This window comes from Lethenteron reissneri, chromosome 16, assembly GCF_015708825.2.
Source record: "Lethenteron reissneri isolate LAM-NWPU_2019-01 chromosome 16, ASM1570882v1, whole genome shotgun sequence".
Classification (NCBI taxonomy): domain Eukaryota; kingdom Metazoa; phylum Chordata; class Hyperoartia; order Petromyzontiformes; family Petromyzontidae; genus Lethenteron; species Lethenteron reissneri.
In genome coordinates, this window is record NC_083794.1 from 6,751,186 (window position 1) to 6,771,827 (window position 20,642).

Sequence of the window (20,642 nt, forward strand, 5' to 3'; positions counted from 1 at the left end):
TAACGATCTGAATGGCTTCTAATCTTTGAGGAGCCACGTGGGTGTACATTGTGTTTGCAAAGGCAGTGGCCGTGAGTGCAGTCAGGCGCATGTTTGTTCACGTGTCAGATCCACGCTTGTTCAATCACGTGCGACACCTCAATGATGGAAATTTCGTAAATACATTGCAGCATTTGTTTTTTATGGGAAACTGTCTCTTGGCCATCCGCAGCCACCCATCATTAGTGTTTTTTAGTGCAGTAATTGTTTTGTGTAAACTCGTGAAAAAAGTTGCGCCGAGGGCGAATACAGTTTACGCACAGTCCATTAGGCAGAATGAAGAGCGTGTATGAATGATCCCATCGTTATACTAATGTGAGATGTTCTTATTTGTATGCTTTGGCTTCAGTTTCAATCTCGAGATCCACATTATGATATACCCTTCTGCCCCAACTCGATATGCAACTTTTCTGATGAGCTTGAAGAAAGATGTCTCGTTCTCAAACGGCCACCTACGTATCGATTTATTTTGCGCTGATAAGGCTCCATTACTGAGAGGGAGTGCTCTCACCAATTTAACCTCGTATTTGCTTATCAAGCCTAACTGCTGGTGAGATCCAGAAAGCCAAAAAACAATGCGTTGTGTGTTTGCTTCATGAAAATGCTGCAGGTAATATAAGTGCAGAAGGTCGAAAGGGTGATCGACTTAAATATTTCATTTTACGTGGAAAACCAGAACAAAATCAACGTATTTGTTTCATTCATGGACAGGGCACTCTGCATCAAATCAGCTTCCAACTAAGGTAGCAGCAGGAAGCATATGTAAACGTTAATAGGTATTTGTAAAACATTTTTTCAGAAATTAGTGGCACCACATTCGTCATGAACGCTGTCTTATTACGGACAAACACATGTCGCAAGCTGACATTTTGGGCAACGTCCCTTCTTCATTGCAGAAAGTGAGGCGAGAGAGACTGTGAAGTCCTCTGTCTGGCCCGTCCCCCCTACTCTGAATAAGGGTCGTTACCCAAAACGTCACCCTACGAGATATATAATGTTGATGTCATGAAGCAGCGTTGGTGATGCATGCGGCGAAATGTTGGTCTATTTATTTATTTATTTTCCCCCTTCATGTTTTGAATTTTTTTTATTTCAGTCAAGAGACTTAACTCACATGGATAACATTCGTAGGTGGTGCTGCCGGACCTAACGGATGATTTTATTCCTAATCGTCGGTGTCATCATCCGCATCCGTGAAGTGCAGTTCTCTCAGACGCCTCGACACAATCTCTCCATGAAAAAATACATCGTGAAAAAAATCGCATTCGCAAGCTGAAATTCAGTTCGCTCGCTTGCAACGCTGCCTTGGTTGCTCTGACCTTAAGGTCGTGAGCGAATACTGCTGTCTCCGTGAAAGATGTTAAGTTGGAGACGCCACCGTATGACTGCTCTTGCGGGTGTCAAGAGCTAACGTACAGAATAATTTTCTATACCTCTGTTGTGATAACTTTTGTTGTTGTTTATACCCTTATGTTTTTATACCATTTCTTCATGTGTTTATGCAGATTTTTTCTATGGGTTTTATTTACCCTTTGGTTCTTTCGGTAAAGTCACGTAAAAAGAACATACATTTTTAAAAAATATATGCATATTATTTAATTATTTTTCTTTCTACGTGACTTTACCGAAAGAACCAAAGAGTAATTCCTGCAGTCACGAAAGCTTCAAATCTGGTTTCATTTACTTATAAAAACAATATAATTGCTAAACATAGCATTTAGCCCTGAATGTGATTATGCGTATAATTGTTCTACAGCGTTGTGAGATGCAATTAGCATGAATGACGCTATGAAAATAAAAATAAAATATATATCCTTGCTTTGCTTGTGGGTGTAAGAGGACTCCGGAGTGCAACCAACGTAGGTTATTAGTACTTTAGTATTTTGACAAAATATGCTATTTCTCTTTCCCGTGTCTCATTTTCTATTTAGGAGCCGTCCATAAATGACGTCATGCACCTAGGGGGGGGGGGGTCAGACATTTGTGACGATGTGTGACTGCGCAACTTTAAATAAATATAGACAACACGTTCTACTGAATTAAATAAACTTTTTAATAAATGTTTTCTCCAACATCAGAGTGCAGCGGCACATTAAATACCCACTACAATGACAATAGTTTAAAGCGATTTGAAGCATGTTATATTTTTGGGGGGGGGGGGCAGAGCTTTGTGACGTCATATTTGAGGGGGGTCTGATTTTTTGTGACGCCGTGTGACGACGGGGGGTCAAAAATCGTCTAGAATCCCGTGACGTCATTTATGGACGGCCCCTTAGATATTTAAAAAAACCTCTCCTGTGAGTAAACCTTATAGAGCTTGATGGGAAAAGGTTGTATAAAAAATAAAAACATATTTAACAAACATTAAACACAATAAATTTGCATCAGTTAAATGTACACATGTAAATGGAAAATGCTTTGTGACAATACAAGTGAGTTTTCATTTATGCCTCTGCTCAGAAAGATGGTTCATTAACTCGGATTCTTCCACAGTGTCCTAATCCAATCTCCGATCAATTTCATGATTGCATTCGCTGTCTTTAAGAGCCTTCAATGTGCTCGCCCATTTCTACTGCTCCTCTCTCATTTCGTTTAACTACCCCGCCCCTGCCCCCCCCCCATGAGCCCTCTCTGGCCGAACCACCACGGGTTCCTACCACAGCTCCGAGTCAACCTACGCTCACTGGGAGGTTGCTCGTTCTTCTCTGGTGCCCCCAATGTCTAGAACTGCTCGTCCCAAGCCATCCATGCAGTCGACTAGCTGTCCCCTGTTCAATACACACTCAAGGTCTTATTTTTATTCAGCCAATGACTGTCTGTATCTCTGTATAAATTAAATAACATTATTGTTCTGTACAGCGCCTTGAGATGCAGTTGCATTTAGATGATATATCAATCCAAATTCAACTCTTAATATATTTGAAAGCTTTTCGCTCCATATAATATGCACAATTAAATATATTAATTAAGCCTACTACCCGATCAAAAGTAAACCAGCGTTGCGCCTAAGTTAGTGCTTGAATGGGTGACCACCATGGCTTGCCAGGTGTTGTAGGTGTGTGGCGACGAGGTGACCATGGGATTGACCGTGTTGAGTGACTCCTGTGGTGGGTTTTCTCGGGGTCCTTCAGTTTCCTCAAACACGAAGTCAAACTCTCATGGAATTGGCCAAACAGCTAAAATGGAGGACCCCTTCTGGGAATATCTTCTTTTGACTCAGCGAGGCTTGTCCTGAGTAAATATTTGGAATGAATATCATTATATTGATGATGAATTATATTAATGATATTAATCAACGTGAGGAAATGCATTTAGTACAACGTATCGGGAGAAGCAAGCAGGTAGAAAGAAATAAAAACAGCCACAAATTAATTGCAAAGTCCTCATATCTGAATCTCTGCCCATACATTTGAATTAATTATGCCTCAAAGTCTCTGGAATTACCCCGAACTTATCAGAGCAAAAGCTCCTGGTACAGGATTGCAATAAATAAACAATTAATCCGTAAAAACAAAGTTTTTCACTATAAATCATTTATATGCGTGGCGGCTAGAGTCCTCTCGTCCTCTGACTTGAGATGGCTGCCACCTATGGGTCAGATGATTGCATGGCAGCATTTAGCAATTGGTAATTAAATATAATATTTTTGTCCTAGAAAGTGTAAAATTGTGGAAATTTTTTTTCACGAACATTAATTGTCACGCACAACGAGTCTGTGTGGAAAATGTCAGCTCGATTGGATCACGGGAAGTGGGTTTAAAGGCGACCGAAAAATTTGCACGGTCCTAAGCAAGCAAGCAAGTGAACTTAATATAAAGGATTAAAAAAAAACGCATGGGTACCTCACCAGCGGCTTTACATATTCATCATAAAATAAAATGTAACCTTCATTCTGGGCGTGGAATGGTGAGGCGGGGACTTCGAGAATATTTAAGAGAGTGGTGGTGAAGTGTTTTAGGTCAACAGATCCATTCCTATAGCACACAGGCCACTTGCTGCTGCTGATTGAATTGCGAGGAGCAATGATGGAGAACTACTCTCGTTTTAGCCACAGTAACATTTTCAGAAATTTTGCCTTTTTTTAAAATGGACTTTGGGTTTTTCATTCCGTTATTCCATTGGTACGCTGTACCATTTCTTATCGATGTCTCTTCTCCCTTGAGAAGGAGATGTACAGGGTGCTTAATTTTTTTTAACACTTCTGAGAAGTTGTAACAACACCACGAGAAATGTGCCCCCAGGCTCTGGGGACCACCTGGAGAAGATTCCAGGCGTGTGTTGACAATGATGGCGAATACGTCGAGACTCTTTGACTTTCGAAGCTATTAACATACATTTGTTATCATATTAGAGTGTATTATCCGTTATTTTTCCATTAAAAAGGATAGTCCCATATAAGTGTTGAAACATTGTTGAAGCACCCTGTATTTGGTCCTAACTGGGCTCTCAACATGGTGATAAGTAAAGGGTCTAACGTCTAATCTCATAACAATCGCATTGTACGGCCCATTGTCGACGCAACACTGAGGGTTGGTCGTGGGGGCTAGTGATGTTAATGTGAGAAATTAGCATGTCAATGTAAGATTAGAGAGCGGCCTCCACAAATGCGCGGAGGTAGCCACAGGTACCCACCTCCGCGCCCTCGTGGAGGAGATGTACAGGGCTCTTTTTCCCTCCTGATGACGATCGCTTGTGTTGTGATCGAAACGTCGTAGTTTTTTGTCATTTTCTTTGATTGAATCGGTAAACAATTTGTCGTCCCTTCGAGGACGCCGGCATTTTTTAAATCACCTGCTTAAGGCTTGGCCATGAGCATTCGTGGCCCTCCGTGAACGTGGCTGCAATCACAGTGCTTCCCTGAGTGTCTGTGACATCTGGCTGTGGGTAGAGATGGGTCACGAGTTGTGACGTCTGACGGGTCTCGGTTGAATCCGACTCTCATCGCCACTCCTGGAGTGATTCCAATCCGTTGTAATAACACGGCAAGAGACAGGCCGTTTCTCACGGCTGTGCAGCGATTTATTCTAGGGGATTTCTGAAAGATTGACCACAACCGGGCAAGAGGATGATGAAGATCCACGTGACATCACCAGGCACAAGAATGGACAATTTCAACATCGCCATATTTGAACACTACCTGCAACTTTGTTTTGGTAGGAATATAACAACCGTTCATGTACAGTTCGCAAAAAACACAGGTCAACTTTACCAAAAAAGATAATGAATCTGGATATAGATAGGATAGCGGAAATGAATTAGTCATTCGAATAAATGACTGTGTAAGGTGTTGTTTTCATTGGAGAAAGCCATCAACATTTAATCCATTGGCCTTTAGCCCTTCAAGAGTCATGTTTCCGAGAAGTACTTGTTTAAATGTGGAAAACTTGGACTGATTTCCACTGCAATGAGTCATCGGAGAGGTGTAATCATTTACGCCAGTGCCATCGGGCTTCTGAAGCTTTCGACCGACGCATCAATCCCACAGACAATGTGGGCCAAACAAACGAGCTAAAATTAACGTCCAAGGTGGAATTAATACCAATAGACGGTGGACCAAGGTGCACCGCATTCATCATGGCCACATTTTAAAACTGCCTGCAACTTTGTTGAATACACTTTTAACAACTATTCATGTACAACGAACAAACACGGGTCACCTTGACCAAAAATTATAAAATAATGTAAGCCGTCGCCTGTTACTGAGACTCTGAAACTCAGTGCTGCCTGTCACATGGTCGGCAAATCGGCCCCACTAAACCGCCTCTCCCGCTACTACGCCTTGCCGAGTGGGGAGGAGGAGGGTGTCTGGCCATCCATATGAGATAAAATGAGCCAGCGGACCAACACGGTGAGAATGAGCTCGTCATGAGCCAACAGCCGTCCACACCCACTGAGATGCCAGTGATGACAATGAAAAATAAACAACCCACCTACCATCTTAATTATGGAGCTTTCGTGACTGCAGGAATTATTCTTGTATGTCTGTCTATAGTTTTCTAGTTAGATTTTTTGTTGCTATCTCTTTTTTTTGCCTGATGATGATTGCTTGTGTTGCAATCGAAACGTCGTAATATGCTTTTATTTTAATTTATTATTTTATCTTTAGACGTGACTTAACCGAAAGAACCAAAGAATAACCCACCTCCAATTTTTCGATTTAAATCTTTCGTGACTGCAGGGATTCATCTTCTTGGTTTTTCGGTAAAGTCACGTAGAAGGGAAATAATAAAATAATAAAAATAAAATAAAGCATAATTAAATAAATAATTGTTTTATTATGTTTTATTATTTATTATTTTATTACTTCCCTTCTACGTGACTTTACCGAAAGAACCAAAAAGATGAACCCACCTCCACAAAAGAATATCCTGATAATCCAAAGAGGCCTGGAATCTCAGAGTCGGAAAAATTCCATACGGTGACAGGGAAGACACGACAGAGAAATGTCGTCTGGGACACACAAATAAGCAAGGTCTAAGACACTTAGGAAACTATATTTGTTGAATTCCTTAGAGGAGGAGAAATTATAATTGAAATTCTGTGCAGAATCTGCAAGGCCATCTGGCAGTCTGGCAATTGGCCAATGCAATGGTCCAAATGTGTAATGATACCGATACTTGAAAACAAGAAATATCATACAATGTAAATATAACCATTTATTTATTTATTTCTACTATGTTTAAAAAGGTGTCAACCCACAGGTAGAAAGAAGCCTTTTTATAGGAAGAAGAGGCAGGTGTCAGGGCTGGAGGAAGTACAGCAGAACACATTTTCAACCTTTGAGAAATATAATGAACATCAGAAAGACCTCCATCATATTTTTATTGATTAAAAAAAAGCATTCGATCACATATGACAATAAGGTCTCGTGGGTGCGGGGTTATGAAGACGTTTAATCGTCCAAGTAAAATAATAGCTGTAGAATCATTATACAACAGTACAATGGGTGGAGATCTGATGTACCATGCTTTTAGTGAGTCGTTCCACAAACGACAGGGTTGTCCGTTATGACCATGCATATATATCGTGTATTTAGAACGCGATGTCAGACACGCGTAAATCGTTTGACAGTTCTGTACCATTCAGAGAATGATTGATCTGCAATCTTAGATTCGCAGATGACATTGATCTGATTGCAAATTCAGCAGAAGGATGGCAGGTCTATGAAGTTACCCTTGACAGGGTGGCAACATCATATGGTATTGTAATTAGTGGCGAGAAAAGCCAGGCGATGCCCCGGTAGGAGAGGACATATATGTAAGGAGAGAAAAAACATGATTAAGGGAACTCCTTTAAACATTTCGGAGCAAACTTCAAGGAAGACAGAAGATCGAAGAATGAGGCTGAGACCAGATTGGTCATTGCAACAGGAATGTTACAAAGCACAAGGATATGGGAAGACAAAGATGCATTTCTGCAGTCCAACATTAATCTACTACAAATAAGGTTAATCGCTATGGTATTACCGTATGTGTCTCTGAATCTTGGACACTGATAAGCGACATCTGACAGGGGATTCAGGATTTTTGAGATGTGGTGTTCCTAAGACTGATTTGAATGCAATAGGCTTACTTGTACAAATTAGTCAATTCGTGTTAACATGACTAAAGAGCTTAAGTTGATCTTGTTTAACCAGGTGAGAACGCAAGAGGCCAGAATAGTCTCCACTGCAAGAGTGACCCGGGGAATTAGTCTGCCAGTATGGGCCACGATTGTATGATTTGGGATTACACATGCTCTTGCGAATGACGCCAATGGATCTTGAACGTCCACTGTGAAGTAGACGCCGCGTAGTATTATTATTATCACTACAGTTAGTACATGCGCGGTAATAACCAGGGTGGTCGCACGGATTCAAACCGTGAACCTCTGCAACAAGCGGCGAAGGCGCGGCCGCTGGGTTATCCCTCCACTCCAGGGGCGGTTTCTTCATTAGGGCGATTGGGCGACGCACCACCAATGTCATTCAACCACAGAGTCACGCTAGCCGTCACTGTGCCTCTGGATATAGTCCAATCAGCGTCATGTCACGTTCTGTGGAGTACCGCCTCTGTTTGGGCGATTTCACTCCGGCTGAGAATCGCCCCGAGTGGCCCCATAGACTTACATTCAAAGATGTTTTTTTTCGAACGGGGGCGCTGCAAAGCATTCTTTATGACTTCCGGGAGGGCTCGCCCTAACGTGCTTACGTCATCATACGTAAGCACGTTTCATCCAACAATATAATTTGTCGCCACCTAGTGGAATCTTTAATAAAAGAAACTTGAGTGGATTCTATTAATAGTGAGTATAGAAGCAAACAAGGAGATGTATTGTAAGAGTCACTTTATTTTTCATTAATATTAAAGAAGTGAAGTTACCTTTACATGCTTAAGCTGTTAATGTATCCATTGCATGGGTGGACCTTATCCTTATCAATCATCCAGACATTTGCCCCCCCCCCCTGAGAGATTTTGCAGGAGCCGCCACTGATCCACTCTCACACATCCGATGAGCACGTTTGGCCACGTACGGTGCGAAAGAAGTGCAACATGCGTAGGGGATTCACTTTCTCACACGTCCCGCTACGCGGAAATATTTCATCGTACGGCAGTCAGTCAAACCAATAATTTACATTCTCGGTGACGGATGTTTTACTGCTCGATAAAAAAAAAATTGTAACAAAAATATAGTACTATACTCTCTGGTTCTTTCGGTAAAGTCACGTAGATAGAAAAGAGAATAAAAGAACACGACGTTTCTGTCGCAAAACAAGCGTCCGTCATCAGGTGAGAAAGAATGGTCTGCTGTTGTGGCTTTATATAGGCACGGGGGGGGGGGGGGGAGGGGGGGGGTTTGTAGAGTCGTGGCTGCAGGAGTTCACGGGGGGGGAGAGGGGGGAGGGTTTGTGGCGTGCAGGGACGGGCGGGGGCTGGAGAAATTAGCATGTCAATGAGCTTGAATAAGTAAACGAAAACAGCACGGGTGTAAGAGTGAGAATCACAGCAGTTAAAACTTGACGTGGTGTATCACGTCCTTCCAATGATTGCTCAATCTGCAATATACTTCCTGCCGTTAAGAAATGTTTTTATTACGCACTTTACACACAATTTGCATGATCCATGTTCTTGTTTTTTTTTTGATCCGGGCCACCCACCCCTGCCCTGCAGTGCCGGATTAAGCTAGGGTGGGGCCTGTAGCACATGTTGTAAAGGGGCCCTAAATAAAATAAAATAAAACACAAATATTAAAACAAATGTTTAACTTGCACAGTAAAGTAATTGTATTTTTTCATTTGCTATACAGCCAGATAAAACGACAAATCGCAAACCTTAAACAGCCAGTCGTTCATAAAAGTTGAAGGCAGTATAGTACTTGAGTAATAGAGCAAGTGCAGAATCACTAAACCGGAATGGATAGCTTGAAAGCATTTAGCGCGGGGCCCTTGAAAGTGCGGGGCGTCGAGGCATATGTAGCTATATTCTTTGGGTTTTTCGGTGAAGTCACGTAGATAGGTTCAAAGAAAATAAAAAAAAATAACAAAAAACTACGACGTTTCGATCACAACACAAGTGAACGTCATCAGGAGGATGTCGAAACGTCGCAGTTTTTTTGTTCGTTATTTTTTTGTTATTTGTGCAGTTTATATTAATCCCACGTTTGTAATGGGACCCGAATGCAGAGTGCAGTGACTTCACACGGAAACCTCTCTTATTCTTTGTGTAAAGTTACGTAGATAGGTTCAAATAAATAAAAACTAAAATTAATTTGAACCTATCTACTTGGCTTTACCGAAAGACCCAAAGAACATGAATTCCTGCAGTCACGAAAGCTTTCAAGTCAAGATTCATACGTAGCTAACTCTGTTGCTGTCCACCGGTGCCCTGCCATTCTTCCCCAGGAAGTCGCGCGTTCACCCGCGTGCCCACTCAACCCCAAAGCAGAGGTCGCAACCGGGTACCCGATACCCGTACCTTACCCGATACCCGGCTACCCGTACCCGGCCGGGTACGGGTACGGGTAGCCGTTTGCGACCCTGGTGCGGCCAAGTACGGGTAGGCCGTGAGTCACTGGTGAGTAACCGTTTGTCACTCATTTCGGGTAGGGTACGGGTACGGGTAGGGAACGGGAACCCGTACCTGGCCGGTACCCATTTGCGACCCTGGTGCGGCCGGGTACAGGTAAGGAATCAAAACCCGTTTGCGACCTCTGCCCCAACGCCGACGCTGCCGACGACCTCACCTGTGGCACGCACTTGATGTGGTCCAGCAGCAGCTGCACGGCGCCTATCGCCTCCTTGCGGATGGCGTGCAGGAGCGCGTCCCACGCCGACAGCTTGTAGCTCAGCAGCAACTCGACGATCTCCAGGTTGTCGTTGTCGATGGCGAGCAGCAGCGCGCTGCGCCCCAGCGGGTCCAGGCAGTTGACGTCGATGTGACCGTAGACCGACACGTCGTCCAGCGCCCGCTTCACCGTGCAGTAGTCGCCGCTCTCGACGGCCGCCAGGAAGGCCCGCTCGGCCGGTGAGAGGCCCGCCTCGGCGCGCACGATGCGCAGGGGGATGCGGTCGCGGCGTTGTTCGCTCGCGCCCGCGCGTCTGTAGTAGGACTGGGCCATATGTCCGGAGGCCACCCGCCTGCGTGGCGACATTCGGGGGGGGGGGGTGGGGGGAGAAATGTTCGCAGTAAGAATTCGCCCCCAACTGCCGCGTGGCTACTGCGAGATGTTTAGATGTTTACTACCTCGCCTGGTCTACAGGAGGTCGTGGGTTCGATTCCGACCCTTGACGCCTGCTGCTGTATATTTGGAGTTTGCATCTCTCTCTCTCTCATCATCACTGTGGCTAGGAGATGTTAACTACCTCGCCTGGTCTGCAGGAGGTCGTGAGTTAGATCCTGACCCTTGACGCCTGCTGTGTATTTGGAGTTTGCGTATCTCTCTCTCATCATCACCGTGGCTAGGAGATGTTAACTACCTCGCCTGGTGTACAGGAAGTCGTGGGTTCAATCCCGACCCTTGACGCCTGCTGTATATTTTGGAGTTTGCATGTGTCTCTTTTCGTGGTTGCGTGAATTTTTCTCCAGGTTCTCCGGGTTTTTCTCCACATTTATAAACATGCGTTTAGAACATTTGGCTGCTATACATTTCCAGGTGATAAGCCACTTCGTTGATCGATACATTTTCACCAGGAAAAAGAGCTATATAGCTCAGTTGCCCTTATCTGGTAAAATAAAAATAGTAAATAGTTTCTGCCCGTGATACATATCGCGTCTTCATGATGGTTGCCCTGTGCTTTAACAGCGGAGCGAACACCACATTTTACTCACGCTGATCTTCATGACATAAGCAAACGATTGTGTTGACTGGGTGATAACCGAGTCACTAATTACTGTGTCAGTGGTAAGGCAAAGCAGGTATTGTACGAGGTGAGTGGTGGCCGGATGGCGGGACGGAAATGGATTTTAGAATCCGTTTGGAGCTTTGAGTGTTACCCTGGTCGTATGTGTAGCAAAAGACCAAGAGGAACCACCACCCGGTCAGCACTAAGGCGACGCGGGTACAAGATGCCGAGAGGTGACCAGAAGATGACACGAACAGCAACGGACTTCGCAATGTGACCGTGCGAAGCTTGGAGTTGTACCTCCGTCTCGAACGTGTGCGGCTTTTTGCTTTCTGCAGGACACTCTGGTTTACTCCCACACGTCCCAACGCGCATGCATCGAATTAGCCAAGGGCCCTGCTGGAAGCGACGTCTCGAGACACGGCAGGTAAATAAAACACGGGGCAACGACGCTCACTGCCAACGGCACACACTGCGCTCGGCATGGGCGGGTTCCGAGGACGCTCCAACTTACAACCCAGTCCGTGTAGATGTTGACTGTGCAGACTGTGCAATTGCATCTGGCCCCGTGGGTCGGGGGGGGCCCAGGGTGCTGAGCTACATAGAGGGGACCTCCACCCCCCCCGCCCCCGTTTCATTGCCTGCACAAGGGCCCATCCCGGCTACGGGACGGCACCGATTGCACGCATGAAGATGCGGTTGACGCGTACGAGCAGGTCACTGCAGTCGGGCATGGTGATGATGTACACCTGTAGCCCTGTGTGCGATCACGTGTGCACCTAGGGGCTGTGTGATGAATGGAACCAGTCAGCCTGCGGCCGCGTCTGCGGCACCAAAGCTGTTATGCCCCTGCCTGCTGCACGTATTTCATTCTGTGCTTTTATTACCTTGACTCAACAGGGAAGTTTAACCTGTGTAGGCCCCCTCCCTTCCTCCTTAGGCCCCCAGGCCCTTCCTCCGTAGCTGCAATAGGGGCGCCGCGGTGGCGAGATATTAACTACCTCGCCTGGTTGTGCGGTCGGTCGTGGATTCGATCCCAACCTTGACGCCTGCTGTATATTTGGAGTTTGCGTGTTCTCTCCGTCGTCCCGCGGATTTTTCTCCGGGTCCTTTTTATTAACATGGGCTTAAGAGTTATAAATGCCCACGCGACGAGCCCCTTCGTTGAGCTATCATTTGTGGCCAAGACTTTATCATGGGGTGGATTTTTCTTACCGAATCCTTTTTTTTTCCACGAGTCACAGCAGGATGTACAGCAAGTAGGTTGCGTAATCCATCTGTGCGTAGCTTGGGTGATATTTCCGTCAGTGTGTGGGTTTTCTACACAGGCGTATGTGTCCTCTTGTGTGAAACGACGCTTCTTTCCCGCACCTACTGGACATCTGTGAAAAAGAGCTTCATAGCTCATCGGATTGCTCCAGTATAAATAAATATTCGGATTAAAATGGAGTTAGCCGGACATCTCAAATGGGGCCGTCTCAAAACGGTGCTGTACTTAGACTCAACCCGATAAAACATGCATTTTGAAAAGAGTGATTTTATGCAAATATTGATTTGCACGCAACATACGTACAGCACACCACGATTACAAATGTATGTACAGGGTGCTTCAAATTTTGTTCAACACTTCTGAGAATTTGCAACAATATCGCAAGAAATGTGCCTCCGGGCTCTGGAGACCACCTGGAGAAGATTCCAGGCGTGTGTTGACAATTCTGGCGTACAAGTGGGAGACTTTTGAAGTGTATTATTCGTTACTTTTCCCATTAAAATCGATAGTCCCATTTAAGTGTTAACATTTTTTTAAGCACCCTGTATATAGTTTTCATCTTGCCCTGACCAGCGTGGTGAAATATGCTGGGTCAGTGTATATAGGCACATTACATAAGTTTCACGACTGCATAAGAAAACACTTTATTTATGCGAGCCTCGTTAATAGCATCTACAGAATAGATTAGCAATGATTATGCGCGTACTGTATTTCCCATTTAATTTGCCTCAATTCAGTTCAAATGAATCCCATACCATATCGTCTGGTCTAACCCGCTGCAGTTCACTTGAGCAAAATTCAGTTCCGCTTGCGTTGACTTATCTCTGTAATGGAATTATAAAGTGACCCTGTGAAAAATTAGCGTCTCCACGAGGTCATTTACGGATTCAAAATGAGAAATACAGCGCTGATAAGTCGTCTATAAATACTCGTGTTGTCATGGTGCATTGTAACTGCAAAGTCACACAGGGGCGAGTATTGCACTCTGTCTTAATTGGTTAAATATATTATATTTCATCACTGGTCACACCCGTCTTGGAGAATAAGGGACACACATGCCACGGTAACCCTGTCGGAAGCAGTGCAATGAGTTCCGTATTTTACAAACGCCTGCCAGGTTCAAAATTACTGCGGCGTATGCGACTACCTGGTCGCTATCAATCACACGCTGATGACGACCGGCTCTCGTTGACAAGCAATTGGAAAGTTTCGCGAAAAACCTGGGAGAGATTGTAAAACGTATCACTCCCCTACCCAGAGGACCAGCACGCCTGTAAATACGTTTCGTGATATACGAGGGGCTGCTTTTAGAGTTTTCAACAGCGAGACGGGAAACAAAACCGTGCTCACAAAATGTTAGATTTAGACGAGTGTCGAAGAACATTCTTTGCAATGGCTGTTTGTATAGAACGACTCGTAACTTCCACGGGAATGTGGAATTCCCACCTCTTGCTCAGGGCTGTAAGAAGTATATGGGTATTGTACTACATCGTGCTCAATTAAGCCAGGGACCACATGGGCTTATTTTAGTTTCTAGATTAAAAATATACATATTTCTTGGAAACGTATGTTTACTGCATTTGACCAAATTGCACAGGCAGTGCTTGAACTCGCCAGATTTCGGTAGCTAATTAGCGCTGAGCCGAAATTGTATTTGTGGCGGGTGGACAAAACGTGCAATAAAATGTTCATTGGCAGCAGCGAGGCGTGGTGGGTTGTGCAGATAAATAAATTGAATTGTACTTCTATGCTCCCACGTCTCTCCTCCTCACCATTCCAACTGCCTTGCATGTCAAGGGCTGTCATGTGTTTTAAGCCCTCCCTGTAGATAGATGACCTTCATTAATAACCAGCTGAGAGCACACTAAACCCAGGAGCTTTCTTTTTGCAAGGGTTTTAATAAATGCAGCAACCATCGGCACGCATTGCAATGTGTAAACAAAACCATGCATTTTAAAACGTAATTAAGAACTGATTAATTGCTTTTTGAGTGCTCTCAAAACCATTCCTAGAAAATGTGTAAACGGTAATTTTTTTCTTTTACTGTGGTTCGTCAAACCACTGACTCGGTCGATGAACACCTCCCTATGCTGGTGGTGACCTCCGGGATTGTTTTACCCGAGCCCACCACACTGGTCAGTGCAGCCTACTGAAGGGGGAACCCAGAACCCGCTTCAGATATCACTCACCACTGATGTTATCTGGGGCCAGCAATCGAACTCAGGCAGGGTCCACATGAAGGCAACGCTTATTCAATAGAATGGGCAGATTGAGCTGCGTGTCTCTATGACGAATCTCTTGGGCACCGCACGTAGCCAACCAATGCCAATCGGAGGTGAAACGTGTTACTCGCATTCTTAAGTTAATGGAACAAATAATAATCGTGAGAGATCTTTAACAGCACAAGAGAAGCGGTAAAAACAATCACAGCTGAGATGCTTGGCGATCACATGGGATTCTTTGAAATCTCGATGCAATGTGTGTTGCCAATACCATCAGACGTTTAGAGGGATGATACTCACCATCTTCAAATAACCAAGTGTGTGGACGTGCATGTGCATAATGTGTGCGGGGAGCGGTGGTGCAGCGGTTAGCGCGCTGTGCTACGAACCCGCCGACCCGAGTTCGAATTCCGCTCACGGCCAACATAGGTGACGAATATCCGAACCGGTTCTGGGCCTCCCCTAGGTCGACGCAGCCTCAAATGAGTACCTGGTGCGGTGTGTACACATCGCCACTCATGGACAAAGGCGTGGTGCTGACCACCCACCCCCTCGTGTGTCGTGCCGACCTTAACAGGTGCTCGCTAACAGCACGTGCCCAAACAGTCTGCTGACGCTGTTGATACTTGCCTTAGTATAGTTTTATCAACTTGACTAAACCGTCTGTCTCTCTATATTTATGTAACAGTGGATCAAAACCTTTGCGGACACGCTTTACGTTTTGTACAATTACTCCGGGTTTCATTTCAGCCGGAGCTGTCCAGAGCTGAAGTCCGTGAAAAGATTCAACGAGAAAATGAACCCCACCGCCCCCTCCTCCCACGGAACACATACATGACGTGTAAAATATATACGCAATCGTTCACCTTATTCATAGCGTATGCGGGAATATCATGTAACTCTGATGCTTATACAACAGCTCACAGTGTGGGTCTATTACTGTCGTAGTGCATCGCCGTCTGTCAGACATACCTTGGCTGTCTTCAGCACGACAACAACTGTGCAAATTGCTTAACAAGCGACGCTTCCGCCTCAACAATTGAGGCCTCATTATTCCCCTTTCCTCGAGAGGATCTTTATCATTTTGCCAAAAAAAAACCGCCCATCCGGATCAGACGCCCGCCCCCCCTCCTTCACCGCCCCCCCCCATTCACCACCACACCCCCCCCCCACCAATTTGTGTAACGTGGCAACTGACAGAGCACAATGTAATTCGACGAGCGGCCTGCATGCGAAATTTCGCAATGGAACTAGGATTGAATTATAACAGCCTCGCACGAACAATAAAACACGATTCTCCAAATGTCCCTGCTTGCTTAACATCCCCAACACGTTGACCAATAACCTCTGTGTCTGTGTGCAGAATAAATGTTGTAATTAATAATAACACTGTGTAACAATATTTGTTTGTTCCTGGGTTGTAAGTGTTATTTCCTAATTGCTTATGCCTCAAAAGTACAGAAAATGGCTATTATTCCCCACAAACTTTGCTTTTTTGACCAGGACAGTGATATTTTGAAATGTACCTATTTTCCAGAACATTCCAGATAGATACAGGGGCCTTAAGCCTTCCAGTTCAGCTTAGTTCCAGCTGCCTAAGTGGATACATATCTGCATTTTTCTGAGATGACATCAAGAGGCTGCAAGCATCCGGCAGACGCATTTTGCTACTGTATGTCTGCGGCCAATTTGTCAAGACATGAGCGAAAAGTACTCTGTGGACGCATCTGCTTAGATGTGTGAGGCCTGCAAGGCATATTTCGGCATTCCTGTCGGGAATCAAGACAAACCCTGGGCACCTCATTTCACCTGCGAGCAATGCAAAAAAACTCTGGAAGGTAAGATGGACAATTGTTGATCGGAATTTTACGTTATAAAATTTGTTAAAATTGTAAAAGTTTTCAATTTTAAAATGTTTTACAATTTTCAATGTAATTGAAAAAATATATAACATAAAAAATGTTGCGAGAATCTCTTACACATTAGTCATGTGTAAAATAAATGTATTTTTGTAGGATGGTAGAGAGGGGAAAAGAGAGCCATGAAGTTCGTTATCCCAATAATTTGGCGAGAACCCACTGACCACTCAAGCAACTGCTACTTCTGCATGGTGGACCCTTACAAACGTCGGATATTCAAGAATACACCTGCTATCACGTATCTGGACCTTCCTTCATCCATCGACCCGGTGCCACACTGCCATGAGCTCCCCGTACCCACTCCCCTGGAGAGAGAGCAGCCGTCTTTAGAGGAGAGCAGCAAATCAGAGAGCGAGGAAGACGTTGCAGATCCAGATGACAATTTCAGAGGTGGAGATGAGGAGAGAAACCCATACTACCCCAACCAAACAGGCCTCAACGACTTGATCAATGATCTTGGTCTCAACAAGTACAATGCCGAGCTTTTGATGTCTAGGCTCAAGCAGCGAAACTTGTTGGATGCAAGAAGTGTGCAAGTCGCAGATCAGAGGAAGCGTCACCAACCTTTTTGCATTTTCTTCACCCGTCAAGATGGGCTCTGATTCTGCCACAATGTGACCAGTCTGTTCGAGGCAATCGGAATAGCCTTTCACCAGAATGAGTGGTGCCTCTTCATTGACAGCTCTTCCAGGAGCCTCAAAGCCGTGCTGCTCCATCATGGTAACAAGTACCCGTCTCTTCCCCTGGCTCACTCGGTGCACCTCAGAGAAGATTGCAACAGCATCAAGACCTTGCTGGACGCCTTGAAGTATGTTGAGTATGGCTGGGAGGTCATCAGAGACTTCAAAATGGTGGCATTCCTGATGGGTCTCCAAGGCGGTTTTACCAAATTTCCCTGCTATCTTTGCCTTTGAGATAGCAGGGACACCAAGGCGCACTATCACTGGTGAGACTGGCAACAGCGGACCGAGTTCTCTGTGGGGAGGAACAACGTCAAGTGGGAGCCACTGATCGACCCCCAGAAGGTGCTGATGCCACCACTGCACATCAAATTGGGCCTTATGAAACAATTTGTCAGAGCTGTAGATAGGGAGTCGGCAGCCGTCAAGTACCTTCAAGACTTCTTCCCTAAGCTGTCTGAGGCAAAAGTCAAGGCCGGTGTCTTTATCGGACCACAGATAAAGAAGATCCTGGAGTGCAATGAATTCCCCAAGAAGCTCTCTAGTAAGGAGAAAGTGGCTTGGAACAGCTTTGTCGCAGTGGTTCGGGGCTTCATGGGCATGGCACAATGGGCTGTAGGATGTCCCTCAAAGTCCATATCCTTTATGCTCATCTTGATAAATTCAAAGAGGACTCTGAGGAGCATGGCGAGCGCTTCCACCAGGATATACTGGACTTTGAACGCCGCTACCAAGGACAGTATAACGAGAACATGATGGGAGACTATATTTGGGGGCTGATTCGTGAAAGTGATTTACAGTATAATCGAAAATCTCGAAAAACTATTCACTTCTAAATCTTTTGTAGTCATTTTTGTATTACTTTAGTATAAATACATGTTCATTTTGATTCATATGTTCTTTTTTTCTGACTCTATGTTAACGAAAAGACACAAATTCTGATTGAAAATAAGTCAATTTCAAAATATCACTGTCCTGGTCAAAAAAGCTAAGTTTGTGGGGAATAATAGCCATTTTACATTCTTTTTAGGCATAAGCAATTACGAAATAACACTTACTACCCAAAAATTGTGCTACATATTGTAATAAATTAGTGTTAACATTGTTTAAAGCAACATGCTCACAAAAGTAATATTGCTGAGGTCAAAGGGTAAGAAGGTGAAGGCGCAACCCTGCAATTGATCACGCAACTGCTGTCGGAATAGCCTCCACGGGAAGGCGTTCTAGAGAGCCTCTCCCGAGGTATTTGGCCTACTCTTTCACCATAAAGGGGTGTTATGAATATATAATATTAATACCGAAATGTACAGCCCTTTGTCAATTCATTTCTGGATAGAGTCCTCCTTACGCAGTGTTAGTTATCGGGGTTGTTTAATCATACTTCACCACACTGGTTAGTGCGGGTTTCTGCAGGTGCAGAGGGGGGCCCAGAGTTGATTCAAATACTCAAGGAGAGGGGATGGTCGGCGGGGGGGGTCAATCGGCCCCATCGCCACCCCCTCGCCCCCCACCTCCTGGATCCGATGATGTTTGCCGTGTTCGGAAAGGGAACTCACGTTGCTAGATTCATACCGCACTGCGCTAACCACTGCGTCACACGTCCACCCAGCACAGACCCAGGCACGGTGGAAAATGCGAGACTATTGCAAGGCACAATTGTTCACCTGGCACCGCCAAATGCTGACACAGAGAACGTCTTACTCGTGTTGTGACCCCCACCTCGTGGTTAATAACAAGAGGATGCAACAACAACAACAAAACATAATCCAATGTTGGACAGAAGACACCGAGGCCGTGCCTCCGTGTCTCTCTAAGACTGAAGCTTCACTCGTAAGGACAAAGACTCCACGTTTATGGTGAGCACGCTTCGTTATAACGCTGCACTGACGTCACTTTACATCACTGCATTGACGTTGGCAGTAAAACCTCAGCGGTTGACGATACAATGCTGTCACTGCGGAGGCAAATGGCACTTGAACGTAAAATGTTAAGTATTTTTTTTTCTCATTAACTGAGACATACTGCCTAGGTGCGCATCTTACATGGCAAAGGTGACTTCGTGATTATAGATTGCGATGTACATATGTGCATATGGCCTGGTATGACATGTGAATCAGAGACGTGGACAATGACAAATGCAAGTTAACGAAAGATGAAAAAGTGCGCAATGAAGCATAATGAACATATACACATTTTAAACCCAGGTGAGAATGCAAGATGCACGCTTGGAATTTACAACGAGAGACGGAAAAGAGGAACACGCGGATTCGAGAGCGTACGTTGGTCAAGGGACCTCGTATGGATAGAGTAAGAATAAGTAATATTAAAGAATAAACACGCTTTTATGAAATGTACTCGTAATGGCAGAACTCCACGACTCCAGGAAGTGGCCCCGAAGCTTGCCATAGCGTAAAGGACCCTGGCCAATTACAGCCAACGTCAGTTGACCGTGGACAATTAGACCCAAGCCGAAACATAACATATAAAAATAATGTTTAAAATTATACATTTGTATGATAGAATATAGTATTGTCATCAGTATGACATAAGTGTACCAAGTTTGCAGTCGATACCACATTGGGAAGTGGGTTAAAATTGAGTTACAAGATTTGAGGATACAACAACGACAACAACGACAACAACAACAGACAGAGTGAGTTGAAAGAAAGCGTGTAAAATAATACAAAAATTAACCCGTAAAAACAAAGTTTTTCACTATAAATCCTTTATATGCGTGGCGGCTAGAGTCCTCTCGTCCTCTGGTTCGAGATGGCTGCCACCTATGGGTCAGATGATTGCCTGGCAGCATTAAGCAATTGGTAATTAAATATAAATTTTTTCCCTAAAAAGTGTAAAATTTAGCAAATTCTTTTTTCACGAAAATGAATTGTCACGCACAACGAGTCTGTGTGCAAAATGTCAGCTCGATTGGATCACGGGAAGTGGGTTAAAAAACGACCGAAAGATTTGCACGGTCGTAAGCGTGCAAGCAAGCAAGCGAACTTAATATAAAGGATTTAAAAAGAAGTGAGTGTGGCTTTGGACAGGACACGCGGCTACAACGAATGAACGATGGCTGGTGGTCGCGGTCGAGACTAACGCGGGAGTGGCAGCCGAAGGAGGGATCGCTCCCGCGAGACAGCGTCCACCCTAGTGACGCTCAGCTCGCGGAATCGTCGCATCGCGAGGCCG

At 44.8% G+C, this 20,642-nt stretch overlaps 1 protein-coding gene across 1 annotated transcript in view; it reads right to left on the reverse strand.

The window, feature by feature from the left end:
• The window catches only part of LOC133342874 (short transient receptor potential channel 4-like), a 79,911-nt gene that overhangs the window by 50,850 nt on the left and 8,419 nt on the right, over nt 1-20,642 (reverse strand). Inside the window, 1 exon segment of the mRNA XM_061552232.1 lies at nt 10,261-10,654. Within this exon segment, the coding sequence (XP_061408216.1) occupies nt 10,261-10,654 (394 nt within the window).